At 36.3% G+C, this 25645-nt stretch overlaps 1 protein-coding gene across 21 annotated transcripts in view; it reads right to left on the reverse strand.

Moving 5' to 3' along the window:
• The window catches only part of dlg1b (discs large MAGUK scaffold protein 1b), a 130335-nt gene that overhangs the window by 70360 nt on the left and 34330 nt on the right, over positions 1–25645 (reverse strand). Inside the window, exon 1 of one of the 21 annotated variants that reach the window (XM_042717838.1) lies at positions 20724–21743. The exons of 17 other annotated variants lie outside the window; for them this stretch is intronic. In XM_042717838.1, the coding sequence (XP_042573772.1) occupies positions 20724–20753 (30 nt within the window). In that variant the 5' untranslated portion in view covers positions 20754–21743. Of the gene's footprint in view, positions 1–10629; positions 12029–20723; positions 21744–25645 lie in introns of those variants that run through there. 3 more of the 21 variants (XM_042717841.1, XM_042717826.1, XM_042717836.1) reach the window with 3 other exon arrangements.

Here is a 25645-nt window from a genome sequence, read left to right on the forward strand (position 1 = left end):
ATACTGCCGTTTCTACTGCGTTTCAAGCAGGCTTTCCACCATTTCCAATAAAGAGTATACCGTGGGAGCTGCGTGGAGTTCTGATCATATGCAGATGTCCGTTCATACTACACGACCGAAAGCACGTGTTGTGTGACCATTTATGCACAATGTAGCATCATGCTACATAATACAATAAATAAGATTTATATTCCGCTTTTACTCAAAACTCACTTTAAACCACCATCGAGTGTTTGTAATAATTTCCGACTGCCGTCTAATGTGTGTTTTAGCCATGTAATGTTGCTGAAATTAAATGTTATTACCTCTGAGTCAGAGCAGCGATCATGGAAGAGAGAACACAGGCAGACAACGCTGGAAGCTGCTAATGCTCATCAGTAATTCAGTGGAAAATGAACAGAAATCATGATTCTGTCTGAGCAATGCATTTTAAAACAAACACGCACTAGTGTAAATGTAGCCTAACAGTTTGTGTAATGTGTAAACTGAAGACTGTTTGAGCTTTATTAAAACTATTTGCACTGATTTATTGTGTTGGTTTACATTTTGTTACTTTGTGAGTTGGCTCAGGAGATGAGTCTTTGAGTCTGTATAAATATTAACAAGCTGAAAAATAAAAGATAAAAGTAAAATAAAAGTTTTTTGTTAGTTTTTTTATGTAGATAATGTAATCTTGTTTAAATTGATTTCATAACACTGGTATATAAAAAAATTATTCATGAACTGGTAACGAAGTCAAGGTATCAGTATTGATATTGAAATTTTTTGAATGATACCCAGTCCTACCAAAGACGTAGCTTTTTCTTTGTGCATCTGGCCACAAGTCTTTCCCTAACAATACCGCCATGTTACGTAATTTTCCTCCAACATCCATAAATGGAAATATCAGCAAGACCAGCATAAAGAATTGCTATCATTAAGACTGATTTGTAGGTGTTCAATGTGTAGAGCATGTGGGAGGAAGCACATGATAGAAGAGGAGAGCTCACAGTCTTCCCTGATGAGAGCATGAGGAGGAGGATCTCCTGGCAACCACGACCACTCACTATTGAGTCATGGCCCTCTGTGGCTGAGGTAAGCAGATCACTATTCAATCTGGAGCTTTCCTGGGATACACCGGATACTTCACCTCTGCAAACTGGGATCCAATCTGACTCCAGTTTTCGACTATAGTTTCCGCCTCTGCACATTTTGCCAAAATTCACAGCTTTAAATAAGAACACACTTCCATAACCTGCTTTACATGGCAATTTGTCAGTAAGATGAAATGCTTTACCCACAGGTTTAAATTTCATGTGATGAAACATCAAAAAAGTATTGTATCATTCATTAACGTGGCACAAACACTATGAGACACGTTATGTGTCAATGTTTAATACTTTAGAATAGGTGTGCAAATCCTTAACCTTACGTATGAGCAATAGTAATAGTGATAATAGCAAACACTTCTAAGTAGAAGTGAAAAAAAAAAAAAAAAAAAAAAAAAAAACAATTCTGTTTTAGAAAAAAAAAACAGGAAACAGGGTTTTAAAACAAAAGAAAATGGAAAATATATTCTATTTGGATGAGACAAGATTTCTTTGAGAATGTCAGGTAAATTTATGTGGCACAAACACTCTGCCACTCTGTGATTCAGGCACTCCATATGTTATTAATTATAGAGTCTGATCATGGACTATTCACAGAGGTATGACAATTGCAATTATATACATAATGTAAAAAATACAAAAATAATAAATATCATGTAAAATATAAAAATATTGCATAAACATTGATACTGCGGATTTCAAATGGTTTATATTTCAATATTTTCATTGAAGTGCTAGCTTTTTTTAGCATGCAACAAAAACTGAATACTGATGTCCGATTTGAGAACAAATGATTTTTAAGATGGTAGAAATATGAATTCACAAAGACATATAGACAAATAACTTAAGGATCTTCAGTTTCTTTTGGCTTACATCACTTATCAGTTAGCAGGTAGTATTAGAACAAGTTTACAAGTGCTTCAGAGATCTTTTCAAAATTTTACTGGCAACATCCCACTCACTAGAACATAAACTCATCTTTAAAGGTTTAGGATAAAAAAAATCCAGTAGACAGACTCTTCTTTCCCCCTTAATAATATTGGTAAGCACCTAGTGCCAGTGCTAGACCAATAAGGGGCCAGATTTGATCCATTTAAATCTGCATGATGTAAAATGTTCATATTTCACAATTTGTCATATTCTACTGATAAAAAATAAATAGCACTGTAAACACATATAACCAGGAGCTACAACCAAATATGTATAATTTCTTGTAACAATTACATAATGTACTTTAGCTCTACATTTGTCTAAATGCATTAACCTACAGGATATTGCTGTCCTGCTGTTATTACATGGTGACCGTATGGCAATGTTGTAAAGCGATGCTTTACAATGCCTGTAACTAAATCCTCACAAGTTGTCGGCTCCAGTGCTTTAGGAGAATCACTGGAAATGGTTCTAACAACAAAATCTGGGGAGACATGACATGGCACTTGGGCGATCATCCCATCTGTGTGATCAGATGCTAAAACTGTGCCGTCAATCTGACAGTCCAGAGAGCAGCATAAGCTCCTCTGCTCAGCCACTATTCTTTCATATCCTGCCCTTCCTGTCATCAAGAAAATGACACAGAGTACAGCGAAATGACTAGTTTCGATCATTCTAGTCCAATTTGAGACCTGCCGAATGTGCCAGCCTCTCTCCATCTAAAGGCCTTAGATCGCAAGGAGGATTTGCGATCAGCAGACCAGAGAAATTGGACTCTACAGAAGACAGAGATAGTGACAAGTGTATGTGTTTCTTTGGTTTCACTGCAAGTGTGAGGTACTGTGCCCCTGACAAATTTGGATATATAGCTTGACTTGCCATTATTACATCAATGGATCATGGCAGAAAAAGAGAGCGATAGAGAAAAGAAACCTACCAAAGCCATCATAACAGTCCATGTTTTCTTAAGAAACTAAAAATAGAAGCTGTGCATTCAGCCAATGTGTTCTGGAACAAAGGACGATTGACTAAGAAATTAGTATTTACAGGAGCAGCAGTCCAACAGCCAGCATAGGCTTCCTCATACATCACTGTCACACTGCTGTTTTCCCTCCAGTTTAATCAGAGAAATGTCTTAGGTCATTTAAGACAGTCATTCCTTAAAGATGACCTAAAAACAACTTTTTTCCATGTTTAACCCTCTGGAGTCGATTAACGCGTATACGCGTTTTGGGGTATTTTCTCCTGATAACCCCGAAAAGAACTTAAATTACACTTTCAGTTTTGATCGTACAGATAAGTGCAATACATCAATCGAATCTGTAAAGGGTCTACTTTTTTTGTATACAGACATAATAACAACAAAACTTTGTGCACTTATAAAATAAAGATAACAAACAAGGAGTGCTGTCTGCAGCCTTTGTCTGCGCTGATCTTCAGATACAATGCGTCATTAAAATGAACTGTAACTCAGTGAATACTCAACGAAGAGACATGAGAGAGATATCTATAGAAAGCCTGACGTGTCTACTTTTAAACTAAACAAGTGCTGCTGAAAACAAATATTCTGTGATAAAGTAATCCATATGAAAACAACGCGATGTCCGTTTTTCACGTCTCCCTTCATTATCTTCTAATGCGACCACGCCCCCCGCGCCGAGCGCGCTTTTGAGATTCAAATGTTTCACTGAAGCGCGCGGCTTTTGAATACGCCCCCACAACAGAAGACAACGCAGCGAGAATGTTCTTCAAGTTTTTATTATTTTACTGTTTGCTTCGCGATGAGAGGAATAAGACATAAATCACCCCAAAAAGATGTGATGTGGTTGAGGATTTGAGATTTGGATTTCCTCAGAAAAAAGAATGAAGCACTTTATTCAGCAGAGTTCATAAACATGAGTAAGTCTCTTTTTATTTATTTATATACTTGTACTAGTTTTCACATAACGTGTAAAATTTTTACTAGTTAGACTTTTTCCAAAGACTTTTTCCAAACTATAATTCCTGACTAAATGTATAATCAAGTGAAATATTATGAAGTTTCAATAACAATATACACTACTATACCATTCAAAAGCTTGATGTAAATAATATAAATGTAACAATAAATGTAACTGTAACAAATGTAACAATCATTGCTGTTCTTTCAATTTATCCCCCCTAAAAAACCTAAAAAAAAAATATTCTCAGCTCTTTTCAACATTAATAATAATAATAATAATAATAATGATAATAATGATAATAATAACAATAAATGTTTTTTTGTAGAAAATAAGATTGTTAAAAGGATTTCTGAAGGATTGTGTGACTGGAGTAATGATGCAAAAAAATCAGTTTGAAAGTCAGCTTTGATTTTTCCTAATAAACTGTTTAACTGCACTCACAAGTGAATATTAAATTATGTTGTGGGATAATTAAATATATTCTAAATAAACTACAAACATAAAATTATATAGATTTATTTTGTCCTCACATTCTTTCTTGTAACTCTTTCCCTCTCAGTGACACAGCTGACTGAATGGCTCATTATGCAGCTCATTATGCAGGCCTTTGTCTTCTCAGGTGTGAATTCATGATAGTTGACGCCTACTCGCATATGACTTTTACCAACAAAAAGTGTCTTAGAAAATTTAAATCAATATATTGTTTTTCTGTAAGTGAGTAAACAAGATGATTTTCACATCATTTAGAAAAAAAAAATTCTAGGCTACAAGCTCCAGTTCTCAAAATTCCTGGGGGAACCAATTTTCTATATGTGTTTTATTGCCTTTTTCAAGCGATTTAACATTTTTAGTTTTTCACTAACCACGCATAACATTTTTTTTTTCTCAAAAACACAATTATGTACATACATGCTGCTCACATATTATTATAGCCTAGTTTTGTGCTGATTACAGTGAGATTAGACTTTAGCCATTTAGATATTTATAAGAAACTGAAAAAAGCACAAATGTCAGGGCATGACAAAACTTCTCCAGGCCCCAAAAATACCCTTAGACTCCAGAGGGTTAAACCAATATAATATTTACAAGCAATTAAGTCCTCCAAATTCTCTTCTAATCATCTATAGAAGCTAATCATATCAGTTGATGTGTTAAGGCCGAGACACACCTAGCCGACTTCAATGAACTAGCGTCGACGAAAGCCGACGGTGTTGTTGCCTCGCGTCGGCAGCGTTGGACCAAAAAGCTGCGCTGGAACACACCGCACAGACTACAGCCGACAGCAAACTAACACGTGTGTTCTGCGCATGTGTGAGAGGAACGAGCTGTTCATATCAGCAATATATATATATACATATATACACATATATACACATATATACAAAGTATACAAAAAAAAATACAAATATATTTGTCATTCAAAAGGAGAAACCGAAACAAAGATATACAATGCCGCCAATGTAAGCCCGACGAGAGCCAACGAGTGGAACACACCAAACAAACTAGCCCGACCGTTGCTCGCCGTCGGCCCAACGATGGCAAACGGCCGACCGTCGGCTTTGTGTGTCCTGGGCTTTACACTTATCTCAAACATCAGTTTCAGCCATAGTCAATTTCGCTGATGAATAATTTTCGTCATAATATTCATCAACAACATTTTTTCACAGACAATGATAACGAACTAAAACAAAAACTATGAAGTAAATCTACTGACATTTTCGTCAACTAATAAAAACCGATACAAAAATGTTAATGTAATGCTTGATAAGGCAGCGTTTGTGAGCTCAGCGCTGCTTTGCAGCCGTTACCGGAGAATCCTGTATCTCTCCCGCGTCCGCTCTTAAAGCGCCTCCTGCTGGCAGAAAATTTATTTGCATATATATGTATCTATGGGGGCGGGGGAGTGCTGCCAAAAATAGAGTGTAAGGCTGTGGGACACACGGCAACCGTCAAAATAAAAGTTAATTTTTACATAAAGGCATTGTGCTAGAAATATTACTATTATTTAGTAGAATGTATGTGATACTGCTACTACTGTTGAAAAAATAATAAAACTTTATTTTTTAAAGAAATAAATCACACAATATTTCTTCCATGTTTTAATTTTAATAGCAAACCCCCTTTATTCCACAAAAAATAAAATGTATTTAAATTTCGTTAATTAAAAGACAAATTAAATTTGGGTGAAACTTGTTTACTGCTTTTCATAATTATATTACTTGTAGAAAAACTTTTAACACAATTGTAAATAAGTATTAAAGAATGGCATCACTATTTTTAGTGATAAAAAGTTTTTTTATATTTTTAATTAGCATATTTTTGTGTTTTGCTTTGGTACCGAAATTGGTACCGAGAACCGTGGATTTTCACTGGTATCGGTACCGAATACTGAAATTTTGGTACCGTGACAACACTAGTTCAGAGGTTAGATGCATACATATGAACTGGCGGGACATAAGCTAACATACATTTGGTGCACGTCGCATAAAATGTTAAAAAATTTAATTATGTGGGAGTAAGAGAAGAGCAGACATATGGATAAATCTGACAATGCAAGAGAGACCACAATTCTGTCCAGTTTTCTGAGCGCAGACACTGAAGCATACACACACAGAGCATGCATCTCACAGGGCGCAAATACTCTTTCGTGTCTCATGAATGCATGGAGAATTACACACAAAATGATGTCGAATTGTCCGTTCTGACATTTGATTATGTCTTAAGTGAACATAAGCAGTAGGGAGAACGTGTATCAGTGCATTGCATCCATTGCAGCTGTGCATTCGGTTTTAAAGGGACAGCAACCTTAATATCAAACCTATATAATGAGTTTGGAAATTTTAGAGTAATGCTTAATAAATTCCCTGTAAACCCATTAGATTTTAGCCGACTAAATTTACTGTAGATTTTAGCCAACTAAATTTACTGTAGATCTAGTCAACTAAAATCTTATGATATTTAGTTGACTAAAACTAGACTAAAACTAAAAATAATTCATATTCATAGTCAAAATATGACTAAAACTAAATGGCATTTTAGTCAAAAGACTATGACTAAATCAAAATTTGCTGTCAAAATGAACACTGGTTTCAGCACCTTTATATAAAATGTTTTGTATTAAAATACAGAGCTTTCAAGATTGAATAAAGTTCACAATGATCTTGCAGTACTTGCATGGAAAGCTATAGAAATGTAGTAACTAAGTCATTTCCCCGGATAATTGTTTCATATCGGGCTCTGCGCTTTGGGCTGCGGGACACAGGACAGATAGGCTATTCATTCCTACAACTTGTTAATTAGTTCCTACGTTTTATTAATTTATGACCACTGTCCATGTTTCATTCATTTTGTTCCTTAACCCATGATTTAACTAAAATGAGGGAACAAATTAATAAATCGAACAAATTCTTAATTCATGGCCATTAAACTTTTCATTTCCCTTTCCACGTTTACCACAGTAAGAGATGTGAAAACAGTGATAAAAAGTGAATGACAATAAAATAAACCTGCAAAATTAGAGGGTTAGGATTTAGGAAAAGAAACTATGCCTAAATATTATTGAATTTGTGGAAATTCGTGACCAACCAGCAAACCAGAACAAAGCTGCATAAATGTAGGCAATATTGGCTCGAACGGCATCCAAAAGCATGGTCGCAATGTAACATTTTCCAGCTAACCAATTATTCCTCTAGTAAGCAAAGCTTTTATACCACACTTGTCATAATCAGAGCTTATAATTTGTAAATAAACAATTGCTGGATTCAAAACAGTGATTAAAAGGCGCTGTGACCAACACTGACAATGCATTTTCCCGGAGCATTCAATGATGTCAATAAACGGTGATGTCACAACTACAAGAGCATCGTTCACATGTTTCCGCATGGACCTAACTAGCCTAGATCACAGGTTTTTAAGCCCTGGGACAAGATGGGATGCTTTAAGGAAAATGTATAGCCTATGGAAGTAATAGGGCTAAAATAAAAAATTATTTGTTTTCATAAAAAAAAAAAAAAAAAAAAAAAAGAAAAGAAAAAAATGTGACATATCTGACTTAATTAAGATAACAGATTTTAAACAGAGGTGTGGTACGGCGCTCCATAAACAAGTTCATGGAAAGGAAAGGATGACAATGCGCATTCTGTTTGTTTGCTTTATTTTATAATAGCACAAATCTTCTGTTTTTATTATTGTTATTATTATCATTATTGTGAGTGTGCAAAAATAAAAGTAAACACTTTTGCGGATAATATCTTACTCCAAAAATGGAGGGGATTTTTTATGTTTCAGATCTTTGATTGCGCCGGCACCTCATGCACACACACCCCACATATTCTAGCAATTCAAAATTACATTGCAGTCTAATCATTATCAAAATAAAATACAGTCAACCAAGCCTATAAAAGATTACACTGGTCAGTTTAAATAGACCATAGTATACCGGTCCACTCTTTTTTTTTTTTTTTTTTTCCATTTTTGCTCATGTGAAGAGGATGATCTTTTCCGTCTATGCGAATGCGTGTAAAGTACAAGCCTAGTTAACATTATAAATAACAGTTTAACATTCAAATACATTGCGAATATGGAAACATTTGGATTTGTGCCGAATGAGACGTGAGCAATAACCTCCAAATACATCTAGCCAAACCCGCGCTCGCTCCGTCCTCATATGCACGAATGCATGCACTGTCACGATCTAATGCACTGTAAATGCCGTTTTTTTTTTAAAAAAACAAATAGTCCTACCGGCATGCAAAAAATCAAAATCTGACATTTTCCGGAACAGAATCCAGCAGGATCAAATTAAGTACTGGTCATAATACTCACATATATTTTTTTTAATGTGAGCAACAGTGCGTTTTGCTGCAGCAGCGCCGATGGAAGCAGTTCACTGACTGCGCAGCACAGTTACACGCGCCAGAGTTACGTTTGGGATAATTTTATTTTAAATGCCACAATGTCAGTTGAAAACATTGCAATTGTGTTTTAAAATACAACAACGAGCACCACGAAACCATTTAAAGAGGTGCAGTCAGCGGTCTCCGTGACGGAATAGCAGGAAACAAAAGTACGGCACGCTCTCTTCATTTTATAAAATGATCAAAATCACATCTCATTTTATAATCCTGCTACTAGCATTTTATTCAGACTAAAACCCCTGTAATTTGAGTGAGAAAGAATAAAAAAAAAAATGTATTTTAATTTTTTTTTGATTGGCTTTTGCACATCCTGTCATGCATGCCGTTGCAATAGAAGAATTTAGCAGCATTAAGGTTAACGTTTAATGGATTAATTGACCGTTAATTTAAACGACGATCGATCATGGAAATGATCGAAAATTGGCATCCCTAATTCCAACTGAACGTCAATCCTGAGCAGAGCAGATGACATGTAATCCTATGGGCTTTGCATCAAGGATTTGAGAAGTTAATGCCATGGTGGCATTGATGCCATACGGCACCCATACAGAGGGCAAAGGTTGATGGTTAAACTACTCCAAAGACTTCAGTCACTCAATAGATGTTTATTGAGTGACTACTGACTACATAATCATTTAAATTAATCATCCCTTCATAGGCTTGATTGTAAAAAAAAAAAAAAAAAAATTGAGACAGAACAATTGAGACAAAATCAATTCACCACAATCAGCTGTTCTAAAGCATTTTCAAAAATAATAGTTCAACCTACAATTTTACAATCAGCATAAAAATTAAGAAGTTCCATACATGAGATTCTGTAAGTGTTTGATAAGGAGGTTCTTGTGCTCAGATAATGCCAGAGCTAACGCATTACTGTGACACGCTCTCATTAAGAACATGCAGGCTTTACCCTGAGCTAATACAGTGAAATGTGTGCAATCTCCATCAGTGTACAGAGAGTGATTACTGGTGAGCAGAGTGTTAACTACAGTAAGAGCAGAGATAAGCCAATGACTGATTAAAAGAGAAAGAGCTGTGAATAGAGGAAAGACACCCCAGACATGTGTATCGACAGCCCTAATACCAGCAGAGAAGCAGTTGTAAACATGCTGGTAGTTTACGAAATATCTTCAGAAAGTTGTTATGTCCTGAGTTGTGACGTGGAACATTTTATCTAAAACTAGGTTAAACAAAATTTGACAATTGTTTTATAATTATTATGCATACAGCTTTTATGATCCCTTGTTAATACAAACTAGTGAACACAAAAAGATCTATGTATATGGTGTATGAACACACATACATAGAGCTGTTGGATCACAGGGACCCGGGTGCAACCTGGGTCATGCCCTAATCCCACTTTGATTTCTACACTTGACCTTTCATATAAATAAACGGAAAAAGGTTAAAAAAAATAACAACCTAAAAGTAACTTAAAAGTAAGGACCCAATGTTTGCACCTTCCCCTATACATTCATATACTGTACATTTTACCCATCTTCATGTTAGAAACATGGACGTGTTTTATGTCAGCACTCTGTGAGAATATCCCTACTCAACTCCTCTTATCTCATCAAGTTGACTGTATGTGCCTTGAAGACTCTGTACTCCTCAGATTTTTCTGGCAACTGTACAGAAGAAAATTTTGGCAGCAACACCTGGATGCACAGGCTGGACAGATTCGTACAGTCTGTCCTCTAGCTCTGACACAAAGCAAACCAGAGAAACTAAGCAGAGAGCTCTGTGACCCACCTTGCATCCAAACATGAGCGAGATGGTGCTGTTCGTACAGGCCACTTTGCAGTGGCACAGCATGGGCGAGAAACAGTCCAACTTCTTAATGCTGGGTGACATTTTCTCGCCACTATGGCAGCTAAGCCGCTCAGCCAGCGAAGAACTGGAGACTCGCCTCCGCGAGCGATACTTGCTCCTGCCTCTCCGGCCACCTCCTGCTCCACCACCTCCCCCCGCACCTCCTCCTCCTCCTGCCCCTCCACTGCTGCTGCTGCTGCCCGCTCTCACCATCCACCCTCATTCCTCGTCTCACTCCATCACGCCAGGGAAGGGACAGCCAGTCTGCTTCCTTCATCCAGCGAGTTTTCCACACGCCCCCCTCTCCGTCACCACAGCTTCAGTATTCCGCTGTCTCTCAGTGATGTTCTTCTTCTGCTTCACTTGATTGAAGGAACAATCTGTCTCTTCACCTTCCTACCACTCTTCCAAGCTCCGTCGTTCTCCTTCTTAACCAGCGACCTCTCAGCTCAGTTAGTCACGGTGGAGATGTTTACACAGAGGCCTCGCAGGAGCCATGCTGCGTGAATAGAAAGTGCAAGCTTTTGGCTCTTTTAGTTAAATCTTCTCCATCACACAAGACACCAGACAACTGCCTCATTCCCAAAAGAGAGGTGAAGAACGGCACAGTGAGCACAACGCAGTGAGTTGTGAGGAGAACGAGGGAAGAGGAGGAGAGATGTGAGGGGAGGAAGGGAGGGGACGATAAAGCTGTTGCAGCGCGTGGTGTTTGTCACATGGGCTTCGTCATACAGGAGTTGGGTTGAGTCTCTCTCTGTCTCATCCTCAGCGTGGGTGCTCTACGTCACCTGATGGATTGAGGGGAAGGAAAAAAGCTAAAGCAGTTACAAGTGAGAGGAACAGCAAATGAACATCCTCAGGGAGCACAGTCTTGCATGGAGGAGGAGGAGCATTATTAGCTTCCTGCACGTTTACATGGAGGAGAGAAAAAGTGCAGAGGGAGGGGGAGCTCAGAGACTGGCCAATAAGACGACAGAATGTCATTGGCAGCTGACTGGACAGTCTGGCTGTGACCTTCTGAGAGCGGTGCCATTTCTGGACGGAATCCATACGATGGAGAAAGTGGACCATGACAGGGCCAGACAGAACGCTACTTGAGCTTTACTGTAGTCTATTTTTCCCCATTTGATTAAGATGGCTGTGGAACATTCACACTGGACGAACCATTCGGGTCACTGGGCAATAAGAGGCAGTAACATGGGGGATGGTCTGCAATGACAAAGATCTCTCCCATGACTTTGCTTCAGGAAAATTTTAAATCAGCAGTCAAGCTAAAAGGGATGCAGCAAAATGCTGCCATACACACTAATCTAATCCTTAACACTAATGAGATCCTGTTCGTACACAGCGTGCGCATACATGTGCTATATCCTGTCAGTGCAGCAATCCTAGAATAAAATCAAGGCAAAATAATATTGTAATAAGCAGCAGCACATTTTGTTGTACAGTTCTTTCAATTTCCCTAAGATCTTTGAGATTCTTCTCTCATGCATATCTACAAATTGTGCAAATGTCAAAGAGCTCCAAGCCAGTTGTACTACTAGCGTCAATTACCCCCATTTTATATTACTTTGGCTGTCAGCGTGCCTCACTGTCCAAGTGTGACTCAGATCTTGCCATCCTCGTTATATGTTTGCATCACTCAACATGCAACACGATTAATGCTGGCAAAAACCATTCAGGGTTACCGATCACCCAAATGCTCATGTGCTGCATCAGACGCATATGACACACTGCTCTCTGAACAGTACAAAGTTACGGATGCAATTTGTCTTACTTTAGAATGCTATTTCTATGGCTACACAGAATTTCTGGGTAATTTTCATTACTCAAAGCACTGGGCATAGAGTCGTGAGTCTCAGTGAAAAGAGGGACTTTGACGCTTTCCTCCATTATTAATGGCCTATTCCAAATTGCAGCTTGATATAGTACTGGCTGCTCTGGAAGATCTCTGTCGCTGAGAGCAGGTTTCGTTGATTTAGATGGACAAATTATCTAAGCTAACAGAGTGTGTTAAAAAAGTAAAAGATTGGATTACCAATAACTTTCTCCTATTAAATTAGGTTAAGAAAGAGATATTATTTATTGGACCAAAAAACAGTACACAGAATCTCTTGGATTACAATTTACAACTAGACGGAGGTACTGTGACTTCCTCTACAGTCAAAAATCTGGGTGTTATATTAGACAGCAACAACATTCTTCTATCTTAGAAACATTGCCAAGCTACGAAACATGTTACCTGTTCCTGATGCAGAAAATCTAGTTCATGCATTCATGACCTCTAGACTGGACTATTGTAATGCACTGCTAGGTGGCTGTCCTTCATCCTCAATAAACAAGCTACAGGTATTCCAAAATTCAGCGGCTAGAGTCCTTACCAGGTCAAGAAAATATGATCATATTACCCCAATTTTACAGTCTCTGCACTGGCTACCTATTAAGCTCCGTATCAGATACAAAATATTATTACTTACCTATAAGGCCCTTAATGGTTTAGTTCCTGTGTACTTCCTGTGTCTTCTACCATGCTACAATCCATCACGCTACATAAGGTCGCAAAACTCTGGACTTTTGGTAGTACCTAGGATAGCAAATCCAATAAAGGAGGTAGACCTTTTTCACATTTGGCTCCCAACGTTCAGGGTTCAGACACACTTTCTCTGTTTAAATCTAAATTAAAGACACATCTCTTTGGCCAAGCATTCAAATAATGCATCTCATAATCTTGTACTGCAGTTGTATTTGATCAAGTGCACATTATTATTCTTTAGCTAGGGTTGAACAAATAATTTTTGCTTGGTTGGAACAGCAGCTACGCTAATCATGTCTCTATTTGTTTCTCTGTTTCAAGCTTCAGTCTGGATCCAACCCTTAAAAGATATGAGCTGACCGAACACCTGAGAAGAGATGATGCCAACCCCTCAGAGGACCTCAGAAGATGCCAACCCTGAAACAACACACAGAACCACCAAATTTTGCTGTGAGTTTGATTGCAACATATAATAATTGCTGTTAATAGTGTTCATTGTCTGTTTGGTTACATCGTCAACTGATTTTTACCATACATTTCTGCCATGTGTACATCAACTTGACACAGTCACCACTGATAAACTACTACTAAATATATTGTAGAAACTAAACTTCCTGTAAATCTGCTTTGCAAAGATTTGTATCATGAAATGTGCTATACAAATAAACTTGAATTGACTTGAATTGAATGAAAGCACTTCTGATGAGTGGTTCTGTGTGGTCAGAGGTTTCTGTCAGCAGAGAGGGAGAGAAGGAGAGAATATTACTAGAGCTCAACAACTACTAATAAGCAGATAGCAGAGAAGCTTTAGAACAACCTGTTCTAAGATAGCTTGAAAATTTCATCAAGTCTACAGTTTCTTGACTTCTATTAAGTATACTTTAAAAGCTACCATCTGTGATGACTGAAAAAGAACCACTTAAACCCCTGAAATAAAAACTTTTATGATTACTGTATTTTATGACTATGGAACGAACCATAATAATTGATAATATTATTTTATTTGTAAAGCTATGATTGCTAACATACACTTAATTTCAGCTACGAATTGAGGTACAGATTGTTCAGACTGTTTCAGGGGGCTCTGCTTTACTACAAACAATAACAGTGAATCATTTCATGGTTTCAGCCTCTAATGAGCATGTAAGCAAGCACTTACTGTGAAACCTAATTTAGCACAATTCTCACTACTAGCCCAACACTGTAACATAGCAGACTTAATATTCACCCTCTATACAAAAAAAGAATTATATCAATCAGGTCCCTATTTTTTAAAAGGTAAGTAAAACACATCGCCAATCTAACCAAGTAATTGTCTTAATTGCAAATCTCCACCTGAAAGCACAGCAGAGATTGGAAGAAAAGTATGTTGCATATGGAGAGCATGAATTTAATGCACACAGCTCCACCTTGTGGACTGTATCCATAGCTCAAGAATCTAATGCTATGAGTCTGAGTTTTCATATGCTCTACTGCACCTGCTGCACAGAGATGAGCATTTATCAGATGACAATGAGGGATTCCATCTAAATTTAAGCAATAAAAGTAGATGATCTACTCTTTTGTTAGTAAGCATGTGCAGTACAGTAGAACCACACACACACCTTTACAAGAAGCTGGACATGCCTTCCTTCAATTAATTTTATTCAACAATTAAAGATTTTCAGTATGTAATGGCATTAAAAAAATACAGGAGAGAGATGCAATTGTACCCACACACACACACAAAAAAAACTGATCTACAGTGTCCAATGACCAAATTAGCATGTCATTTAAAAATTTAATCAAGCAGACCATGCACACTGCTAATCCTGTAGACTAGGCTACAAAATTTGTCTTCTTTTATGTCGAACATGCTACGCTTATGAACACAAATAGCCTAGATCAGGGGTGCCCAACCCTGCTCCTGGCGATCGACTGTCCTGCATTGTTTAGCTTCAACCCTAATCAAACACACCTGCCTTTAATTTTTAAGTGAGCCTGAAGACCTTAATTAGTTGCTTCAGGTGTGTTTGATTAGGGTTGGAGCTGAACTTTGCAGGACAGTCGATCGCCAGGAGCAGGGTTGGGCACCCCTGGCTTTTTTGTTTATTCTTTATTCGATAATTGTTTTAGAAAGGTTTTAAGTCAAACTTTTTCTTTTTTTATTAAACAATTGCTCTCTAAATTAAGTCTGTAATCACTGTTGCAACCGGCTGCAACACTTCATACTGCAGTTTATTGTGCTGCTGTAAATGGTGAAAGAGATTTAAACTTCTTCCACTTTCAGATGCAAAATATTTTTGCAAAACATATCTGTATGACGTTCTAATTGACAGATAAGGATAAAACAGTGAGAAGTAAGTTATGCTCTAAGGAAAACACATCTTAAATGAATTAAGCAGCATGCACATCTGTCAGGATGACAAGTCACTTTAAACTGTATGCTGATTCAGTTTGAAACTCCTGCACACATTTAGGACATTTTTCCTGCAGCAGCTAACTCTGTGTTGTATATTTAATTTTCAGATGTGTTCACAACAAAATATATTAATATCGTTACCCTAGTAGCCACACTACCAAAATCCATTCGGTTAAAACGTTCTAATTTAATATATTTTTTAATATATATATATATATATATATATATATATATATATATATATATATATATATATATATATATATATATATATATATATATATATATATATATATATATATATATATATTTATTTATATCGGGTAACTGCTTATGTAACTGCTAATATTGTATTCTCCTGTTTTATTCAACTAAATTAATACATGAAAATATAAGAATATTTAATTACTTAATATTCTCAATCAGATTACTGGGGAGTTTTAAACAAAAACTAAATCTTCACTGTTCCACTAACTAAAATTTAATTTGAAAAGTAGTTAAGAAGTGAAGTGTTCAACACAACGTCTCTTTTCCAACCCTTCTTTTCTCACTTTAGGAATGGAAGAAATTAAATAAACAATTAATTTTTTCTACATTTGAACTCATGAAACATACACCCAAAGCAGTGTGAAAGAACCTCTATGATCCCTACTGCTAAGATATTGGACTGGTCTCTGAGTATTCTGCTGTAAAAATATGAAGACAATACTGTGCATTTGTGGTCTAGCCTCCTGATTTAATTTACCGATGTATCTAGATGCACTGAAATAGACTAAGAATTTCTGGATTTCCTCCCCAAGAAAACTCACATCTCTTGCCAGGTTTGTTTCCAGCATATGCTTTAAAATGTCTCCCCTTTTCACTTCTAATCCCTATAAGAAAGTATTTTAAGGCAACGTACTGTATGTAAGACAATATAGACATATATTACTACAGTGATATTTAACACGCCTGTAATATTTCTACAGAAATAATCAAGATATTGGGCTCATTCATAGTCAGTTGAAAGTAATTTGTTGATGCTTTTATACATAAAAAAATTCCTTTTAAAGTTCAATGGCTGAAGGGTGAGTACTTGATTACTGTACACCTTGTCACATAGCAGCTTGTAGATACTGTTCTGTTTTTTTGTTAGAAATGACAAGGAGGCAGCTTCCTGCAATACAAAGTCAATGGCGAGCGTTGGATTGTCCACCCCCCCGGTGGGCGTGGTTTTCAGATTATGATGCGAATCACTCTGTTTCTATAGCGGATGCTGAATAAAACAGAAGATTTAACTGCTTTCACTGATTCAACGAGACTAATAACACACGACTACAACGATATATGTTTTTTTGGAGTTTTTCTTATTATAATTTTCCTTATAATAAAGGATATAGTAATACAATGCCTTTATCACTGCTTAGAATACTATGATATGTGTTGCATGCTTTATTCTGTGTAAGAAGCACAATCATCTCACAGAAAGATTTTTTTCCAACACTCGACTGACGTTATGAAGTGAGTTTGGAGTAGAAACATTTTATTAAATGTGGTATTTTCAAGTGCTTTAAGATGGAGCAGCATTCAATTCACAGAACCATAGTTCACTGAGAAGCTACGCAAACAACTTTATCATCGCAGAGCGATTCCATAATATTGATGATATCGTCTGCGATTATGAACGTGGTTTTGCGCAGCTTGTCAGTGAACTATGGCTCTGTGTAGTAAATGCTGCTCCATCTGAAAGCATGCGCGTGATGGAGATTTACTACAGATTACAGAACCAGCTTAACTGACAAGATGCGCATGAATATCACATGCGATTTATCATGTAGCCCTAACTGTAATACATATTTTGTTGTTTTGATTAGATGAAAATCGAATGTTTTCACATTTTAAAGTTGTAACTGTTATCATTAGTTAATGCACTATAAATTAACATGAATGATCATGGTATAGGCCTAATATATTAAAATGTATTTGTATTTAAAAAGTACAGTACATTTTCATGATTCAGTAATGTTTTACCATTGCAGTCCAACCTAAAATCCACTTTCAGTCAACCTCTACTTTGAGACATTAAACAAAAATACATTTACTAATGAAAGGTATTAAGAGTAATTGTTGAATCCTAAAGAAAACTGACTCAAAATCCAAAGAACCCGCTATGAGTGAATTTAGGGCTTTATCAATAGACTGAGTGGATAAGATAACCACATGAAGACTCTTCTCTCTTTCAGCAGTGCCACACCTTTCATCACGCTACACCACATCTCCACTGAGAGCTGTGGGTCCATATGGACTAACAGCTGATGTGAGGAAAACACACATAAGAAAGTGGTTTTGTGAACTACATTTTTACAATTACTTAAACAGCCTTAAACCTAGGTTTAGCCTGTTAGCACACAGCGCTGACCAGTAGGTTCTTGGCACCAAAAAACAACCAACGTATTTTTAAAAGAGGAGATACTGTGTTCAAGCCTGATATTGCAGAGCCATTAAATGCATAATTCAGCATAAAAGCACAAGGAGAAAGAAAAAGCTTGACATCACCACCATACATAAAACTGACAAGAGCAACAGGGACCTGAGAGATAGAACACGATGCAGTACAACACATTTAGATAACAATGGAGCTTCCATCGTTTATTTCAACATATTAATGCTGTGAGATCTCTCAAGACATTATCAAGAACTAGTCATGGTAGACTGACATCAAAGATGCTGTATATTTGGAGGAAGTGATTAGCGCAGACTGTAATGCCCAGAGGAGAACAGTCCATATCAAAGCCAATGAGTCATTTATTTGCATGGATTGAGATAATGTGACATTTGATGCAGGCTACGCTACAGTGACTCCCACACAGCCCCACTAAACCAGATTTAAACAGTGCATACACAAGCACAAATGAGCTGAATTACTTGTGTCTGTTTAATCCCTTAGGCCAGTCTATGGCTAGTTTTTATTACAGAGCTCTTTGGCACTGCTGACTTTAACAGGCCTGTAGACTATTAAAAGCATATAAACTGTAAACCCTGATTTAAATGTGTCAGAGTGCATAATCTTGACAAGTAAATATCACGTGGATGGTAGGGTCAGTAATTTGATGGGCAGGCAATGAAAATGTTTAAGAGGGTAATTTAGGGAGGAAAATGATACTATACTCTGATAATATAATAAACTTTTGTAAGAAAACCAAGAATGTATACAAAAAGAGCTTCTTCCTGATTTTGTCTCCTGGTCCTGGGTGAAGTCGATGCAAAGCCCACATGGAAATCTATGTGCTTTTAACTGCAAGCCTGACATGCCCTGAGGCTGGCACAGACCAGAGGAGACATGAGCATGAGCAGTCATGCATGCAAAAAACATGCAGTCACTGCACACAACTGGAGCCCATCCTCTGTGACGCCTCAAAACCAGGCACTCAGAACAAGGGGCGGGTGTGTCAGAGGTTAGGGAGAAAGGGGAAGAGATAGAAAGTAAGAGCTCTATGAGAATTCCCAAACAGGGACACAAACCCTGCTCTCTTGAGCAGAAATAGCCTCATCTGCAACATTTCTGACAACAGAAGCGCATAGGTTATTCATCGGTTTACTTAGAAATGTCATTTGAGTAGTCTATATTTAGGGATCAGAAATGTAAGCGTACGCTGCAGCTAAAAAAAATAAAAATATAACCATAAACTCTTCAGGAATTAAATAAACAGCAGTTTGTGAGTTCAGTGCAAGACATTACTCCAGGCTGAGCCAAACTGCTCATAAACTAAGCATAAACTGCTGTAGCTTTCACTCTGCAGTGCGATCCAACTTATTTTACATAGTCATCAAAGATCCAGATTACAGTCTGGATTGCTTGTGAGACCAGTTTTCTAAATATTTACCATTTGCCAGATCTACCAGTGTTTGGCGAATTTTCATGGGCGAAATTTAGTCATTTCAATCGTTATGAATTACTTTCCATTTTTAAATATAATAATACACTGGCACAAATCAGTTTAACATACAATAACAAAATTGTATTATTACAGAATGGACCAAAATAAATACTATTGATACACTGTTTAGATAAATTAGTTTGAGTCATAGGCCAGTATGAATCAAACAATAAGTATCACGTCAGCCCACAGTTATGAGAGACAGTACCAGAGATCAAAGACAGAATGTCAGCCTCCTGAAGGTCAAGATAAATGACAGCAAGGCCCATGAGATAAACAGCATTAAAGCAGGGTGGAAAGACTTGCATACAGAATGCCAGATGTTGTCCAGGCGTCCTGCTGCCATCTTTCTTTCTCACAAACAAAACTGCAAAAAAATGAGCAATTCAGCATTGCATGTTCAGTCATATTGCTAAATGCAAACCTTAACAGATTAAAATTAATTAGATGCAAAATTAACAGATATACATGACATTAAGTACTGAAATAAAATAACTCAACTACAGTACAGTGATATACCATGAAAGTGTCATGACATCACACCCGGGGTAATATAATTACAACACATACCTAAAACCATTGTATATAATAAATGAAAAATAAAACGTGAGCAGAGCACTGAGGCTGAAAATATGGGGATGCTATGAAACAAATAAATGAGTTTAAAAAAAATAACACATGGTCTCAAACCATAAGGTGAGAAAAGCCAGATAACCTGACAGGTGATGTAGAGAACTGGTTAAACACAGGGCAATGACAGGGACACTGAACAGTGGTCAATCAATATAGGTTTTCAATGGCAGATTCTAAAACTTTTAATTTGATTTTGTCTCCACAATCTTGAATATTTAAATCACAGTGTTCGTTAAACAACATCTTCAAAAAATAAATAAATAAATGACAAAATACTATAAACTTCCATTATCACATTGTATTGTCTTGTGAGCAGAAATTTATTGACTTTCAACAACACAGAGAGTTGGTACCAATGTCTCAAATTTAATGCATTTGAGGGTGCTCAAACAGGACAAGTTAAGATCATAAAAGTGCCATAACTACATATTAGCAAAGTACCGCTATTATAGTGTACACAGCAATAAACCGAATTATTAATAACAATAAAATGCGGTAAATGCCTTCATTCAGATGGTCGCAGTAAATCACCGTTAATCTGTGCGCTTACCTTGGTCGTAACAATACAAATGCAATCCATTCTCTAATATCGGACAGCGACCTCGCGTCTCTCAGCATGTCATTGCGCAACTCTCTTCTTTAATGAGAATCACGCTAAATCCGTTCATAAATGCGGTGCTCACAGCTACTCCTTAAGGACCGAGAGTAAACGAGCGATCCACGTGTTAGTATTTGTTGTCCATGTTGGTCATGTCAGTGAAGTTCACCAAGAGTGATGCGCACATGTCTCCAAATGATCCCGAAAGCGCATACAAGAGAGCGCGCTGCATCACACCACGCCGCTTTACTTTCTCGCTGCTGCACCGAGCATCTCACTGAGTAAATGCCTTTACTTCTTCGCGACCATCAAATCTGTTTAAATTAAAGCGCTGGAGACAGCCTCACACTTTCTAGAAATCCGTGCCCGCATTTGTGGATTCTGCGCAAAACTAAACCACGACAGGAAAAGGGTCATTATCTAAAAACGAATGGTGGGTTTTGGTGATCTCTAATAAAGATAAAAACATTCAGGGTCCGTAACGTGACATCTTTAATTATAGCTCAATCAGCACCAGATAACATCGAAAAAGACATCTAGTGCGGCATGTTGCATGCGTTGCGATCCAGATCAAATTGTAATACTTTGTTAAAGACCGCATTAGCAAGCAAAAGACGTTATAATGACTTTGCATGGATCTGCATGGATCTCGGAAAGGTAATAACTCATATCAGTGCAAATATTTTTCACTGCTGTCACTATTGTCTGATTAATGGCATTGCTGGAACGGAGAAGACTTTTCAGCAGTGGCGTAGCGTCTGGGTATGCAGGTGCACAATAGGAGCTGAGGGAAGGGGTTACTTTTAATTGAAATGAGGATGAATTTCCCTGCAATTTCCCTGAATTTCACTTGTCCGACAGCTTATCAGAATTCTCAGCCCGAGTCCAACTGGAGCGTGTCTTTTTTTTTCTCTCTCTCTCAAGCGTTTTTTCAGCGTTTTAGAATGTCCCCTCCAATACAACCACTGCTGTCATTCAATCTGCCACGGTTCCAGGTTGGCTACGTTAGGCTGGAAGACTATAGCTTGGCTGTTATCAGTAATAGCCTACTTCAATGTTATAAAAAAATAGCCATAATAATAATAATAAAGGCTATTATTATATTATGCTAGTATACATGCTATAGCTAATGCATATAGGCTAATTTTAGCCCAGAAAAGACTGATATTGTGAAATAAAACAAATGATTTTTTTTTGCGACAGTGACGATGTTTATTATTACCTATATTCTCATAACAGAGCCATTTATTCATGCATCACGATTCCAGTGGTGGCTGCATAGAACTGTTTCCAGTTCATATGATCCAAACATTTCCAATAACTCCAGAGTGTTGTAAAGTACAAAAGTAAAAATTTATTGAAAAAAGATGCATGTAATCATTTCCAAAATTCACAACATTTTATCTACAGAAATTTTCTGCATCAGTTCATATTTGTTAGCATTTAGAACAAACTGGCTACAACATTTTCACTGCAGTGAAAAACTTTTGCTCTCCCGCTTGCCGGACACAAAGCGAGACACGTACATTCAGGAGTGGTCTATGTAGCTCTTTTAAATATTACAAAAAATATCTTTTTTTTAGGGTAAAATAAAATGTGACAACAGACATTCAAAGTTTCATTGTAAAACCTCAAAAGAAGCTTCTAATGTAAATATGATATGACAAAAATGGCATTTAGTTCAGTCTTGTATGAACAGTCAGAATGACCGCTATGGCCATTCTAGTTATAAAATTCTGGTAGCTCTAGTGTTAAAATAGTTCAGTTTAAATTTTTAATGGCAAAGTGGTAATAATTATTTTCGTTTCTTTAAGTTAATCTAGAAATATATTTGGAACATTTTATGTTTGTTAAAATTAGGTTTTCTTGTTTTTTAAAGGAATGTAAATATAGCAGGCGATTGTCTAGGACCTCAGGCTTTGCGAGCACCGCTGACGTGCCCAGATGCGACACTTTGAATTTGCACATACAGTGAATGACATCGTGTCAGAAGCTGACTATCAAAATAGCTAAAAAATTAAAAGCAAAAAAGTTTGTATTCAGTTAAAAAGTTAAAAAGCAAACACACAAGAACATTTTGTTGTTGTTGTTTCAAATAAATGATATCAAATGTGCGTATCTTCTAAATTCTGCTGATGATACTACATTACTGCTCTAACATAACGCTTATAATTAGGGGTGCACGATAAATATCGGCTGATAATTAATGTGCATCTCGTCAGTAAAGCCGGTTCTCTAATCAGCGGTAAAATCAGCGGTAGTCTTTCTCTTCCACTTGATTTGTGTGTGTGTGTTTTGATATATATATCATATTTAATGTAACAATGCAATACATAACATCATATTATTGATATTAATAATATGACAATGTCTGTAGTCAATATTGATCAAATTGGAGGGGGAAATCCTGCCCATACCAAGGTAGGAAAAAATTATAAAAACACTTATGTTCATCTACAGTAGTGATATTCTGGAACTGTAAATAAATTGAATAAAACAGCAGAATAATGACAATAATAGCATCAAAAAAGAGACTACCTTAGATAAAGTTTGATTAATATGTACATACAATACCAGTCAAAAGTTTGGACCTATTACTATTTTTAATGTTTTTGAAAGAAATTTCTTATGCTCATCAAGCCTGCATTTATTTGATCAAAAATACAGAAAAAAAAAACAATAATAATCAGCAAGGATGTATTAAATAGATAAAAAGTGATAATAAAGACATTGTTATAAAAGATTATATAATTATATATATATATATATATATATATATATATATATATAAATCACAGGTTATAAAATAAACACTACGCACTGTTTCTAACATTGCTAATAAATCAGCATATTAGAATGATTTCTGAAGAATCATGTGATACTGAAGACTGGAGTAATGGCTGATGAAAATTCAGCTTTGATCACAGAAATATATTTTAAAGCAAAGTAAAATAGAAAACCATTATTTTAAATTGTAATAATATTTCACATTATTATTATTATTATTATTATTATTATTATTATTGGTATTTTTGATCAAATAAATCCAGGCTTGATGAGCATAAGATACTTTATTCAAAAACATTAAAAATAGTAATGTGTCCAAACATTTGTACTGTATAAGTAAAAATATGCAACATTTAAAATTAAATGTTGTTTTAACAAAAAGGTTAGGGACCATATTTGTTTCAAGTGCTTTTTATTGGGGGTGGGGGGCCTCCAAATGTGAATTGGCCCTGAGGACATGGGAGGCGCCAGCACGATAACTTGCATTTTTTAAATAACAGTGGAAGCTTAAAAATATGCCATAATTTTTGCTCACGAAAGTAAAAGTATACATCATTCAGAACTGCAAAGGGTCTACTTTTATTTGTGCGCACTCACAATATCAACAAAACCTTGTGATTTTGTAAAATTAGGAAAACAAACGCTTTCCAATGCACTTATATAAATACTTGCCTTACCTACATGATAAATATATCTATACAATGTTTTAAATTACTATTTTAAAATGATTTTTTTTATTTTTTTTTTATTAAGAGTGCAAAACATACAACATGCGGTGAACACAAAACACAAAACAGAAATAAAACTAAATATTTCAATTCGGAATTTTTTTATTTTTTATTATGTAATCCGTAAAGATGCATTTCTGTCTAAATTCATCTTTGCGACACTGATTCAGAAAACACTAGTTTATTAACGAATAATTTAAAAAAAACCTCATCCCCTCCCCATCATTCTTCACATTTAACATAAAAAACAGCAATAAAATGTAGACTTATTGATGTTTTTTGAAACTCTGATTGATCGATTTCATGAGACATTCATTTGTATTAAAGGCACAATATGCAAGTTTTCGTCGCTAGAGGGCGCGTATTCAAAACAAAGATACAAAGGTAAAATAATTGGGTGGCTTGCGTGCTACAAATAATAAATGGACTTGAAAATGGTAAATATAATTTCCAAGCATTTAGCCTATGCTGTAAAACAGCTTGTGAATCACGATTCACGTAAAGTTATTTACTTCCGAAAAATCAATAATAGGGCCCATGTTAAGTTTACCGAGTTGGAGCCCATAACTTTATCATGCTAGTGTTAATTACAAAATCATGAACATATAAAATTACACTGCAATATTTCATTCACAACAGAGTGTCTCAAATCCTGTAAAGACTGACAAGTGCAGATTTGAAAGTGACAACTCATACAGGAGAGAAATCCAGACACCCCACAGAGAAAATGTTTGGCAGATCTCAAGCATGTTCCCAGCAGATGCAGCCCCACCATCAGTCACCTCACACACATTTTAACACTGAGCCAACGGTGTAAAAGCAGCCTTTATATAGCTCATACTGTAGATTGTCCTGAATAAATATTTGATGCACACAGTGATTAGCCCTTCCTTTCAGAAGCAGCCTCTGTACTAGTGCATGCAGCAGTTTCACAAAGGGTTTTGGATCAAAGAAAACAAAAAGAACACTGGGTAATAAACAGTTTCTAACAAAACCTTGTCTAGGGATCAAAAAAATAGAGTTAGGGTAAGTTGGCTTTTGCTCCTATAAGAAAAAACTTAGGAGCCAAATAATAGGTGCCACAGAATAAACGTGTTTTATTTATTTTACGATTATTATTATTTATTTATTTACATTTTAACATTTCAATCATACTGTCATGTTTATGTCTCATCTTTTCTTGACTTTATCAGCATTTTAATCCATCTTGTAGATGACCTGGGAACCAAGGTTCACTTTAAGTGGGAACTAAATGTCTTTTCCAGCTTGAAATCTACAGTCACAAAGAATTGTTCATTACACAGAATCTGTACCAGTATCATGGAGCATAAGCATCACTTGGCCACTGAGTGTAGCTTG

This window comes from Cyprinus carpio, chromosome B2 (assembly GCF_018340385.1).
Source record: "Cyprinus carpio isolate SPL01 chromosome B2, ASM1834038v1, whole genome shotgun sequence".
Taxonomy (NCBI): Eukaryota; Metazoa; Chordata; class Actinopteri; order Cypriniformes; family Cyprinidae; genus Cyprinus; species Cyprinus carpio.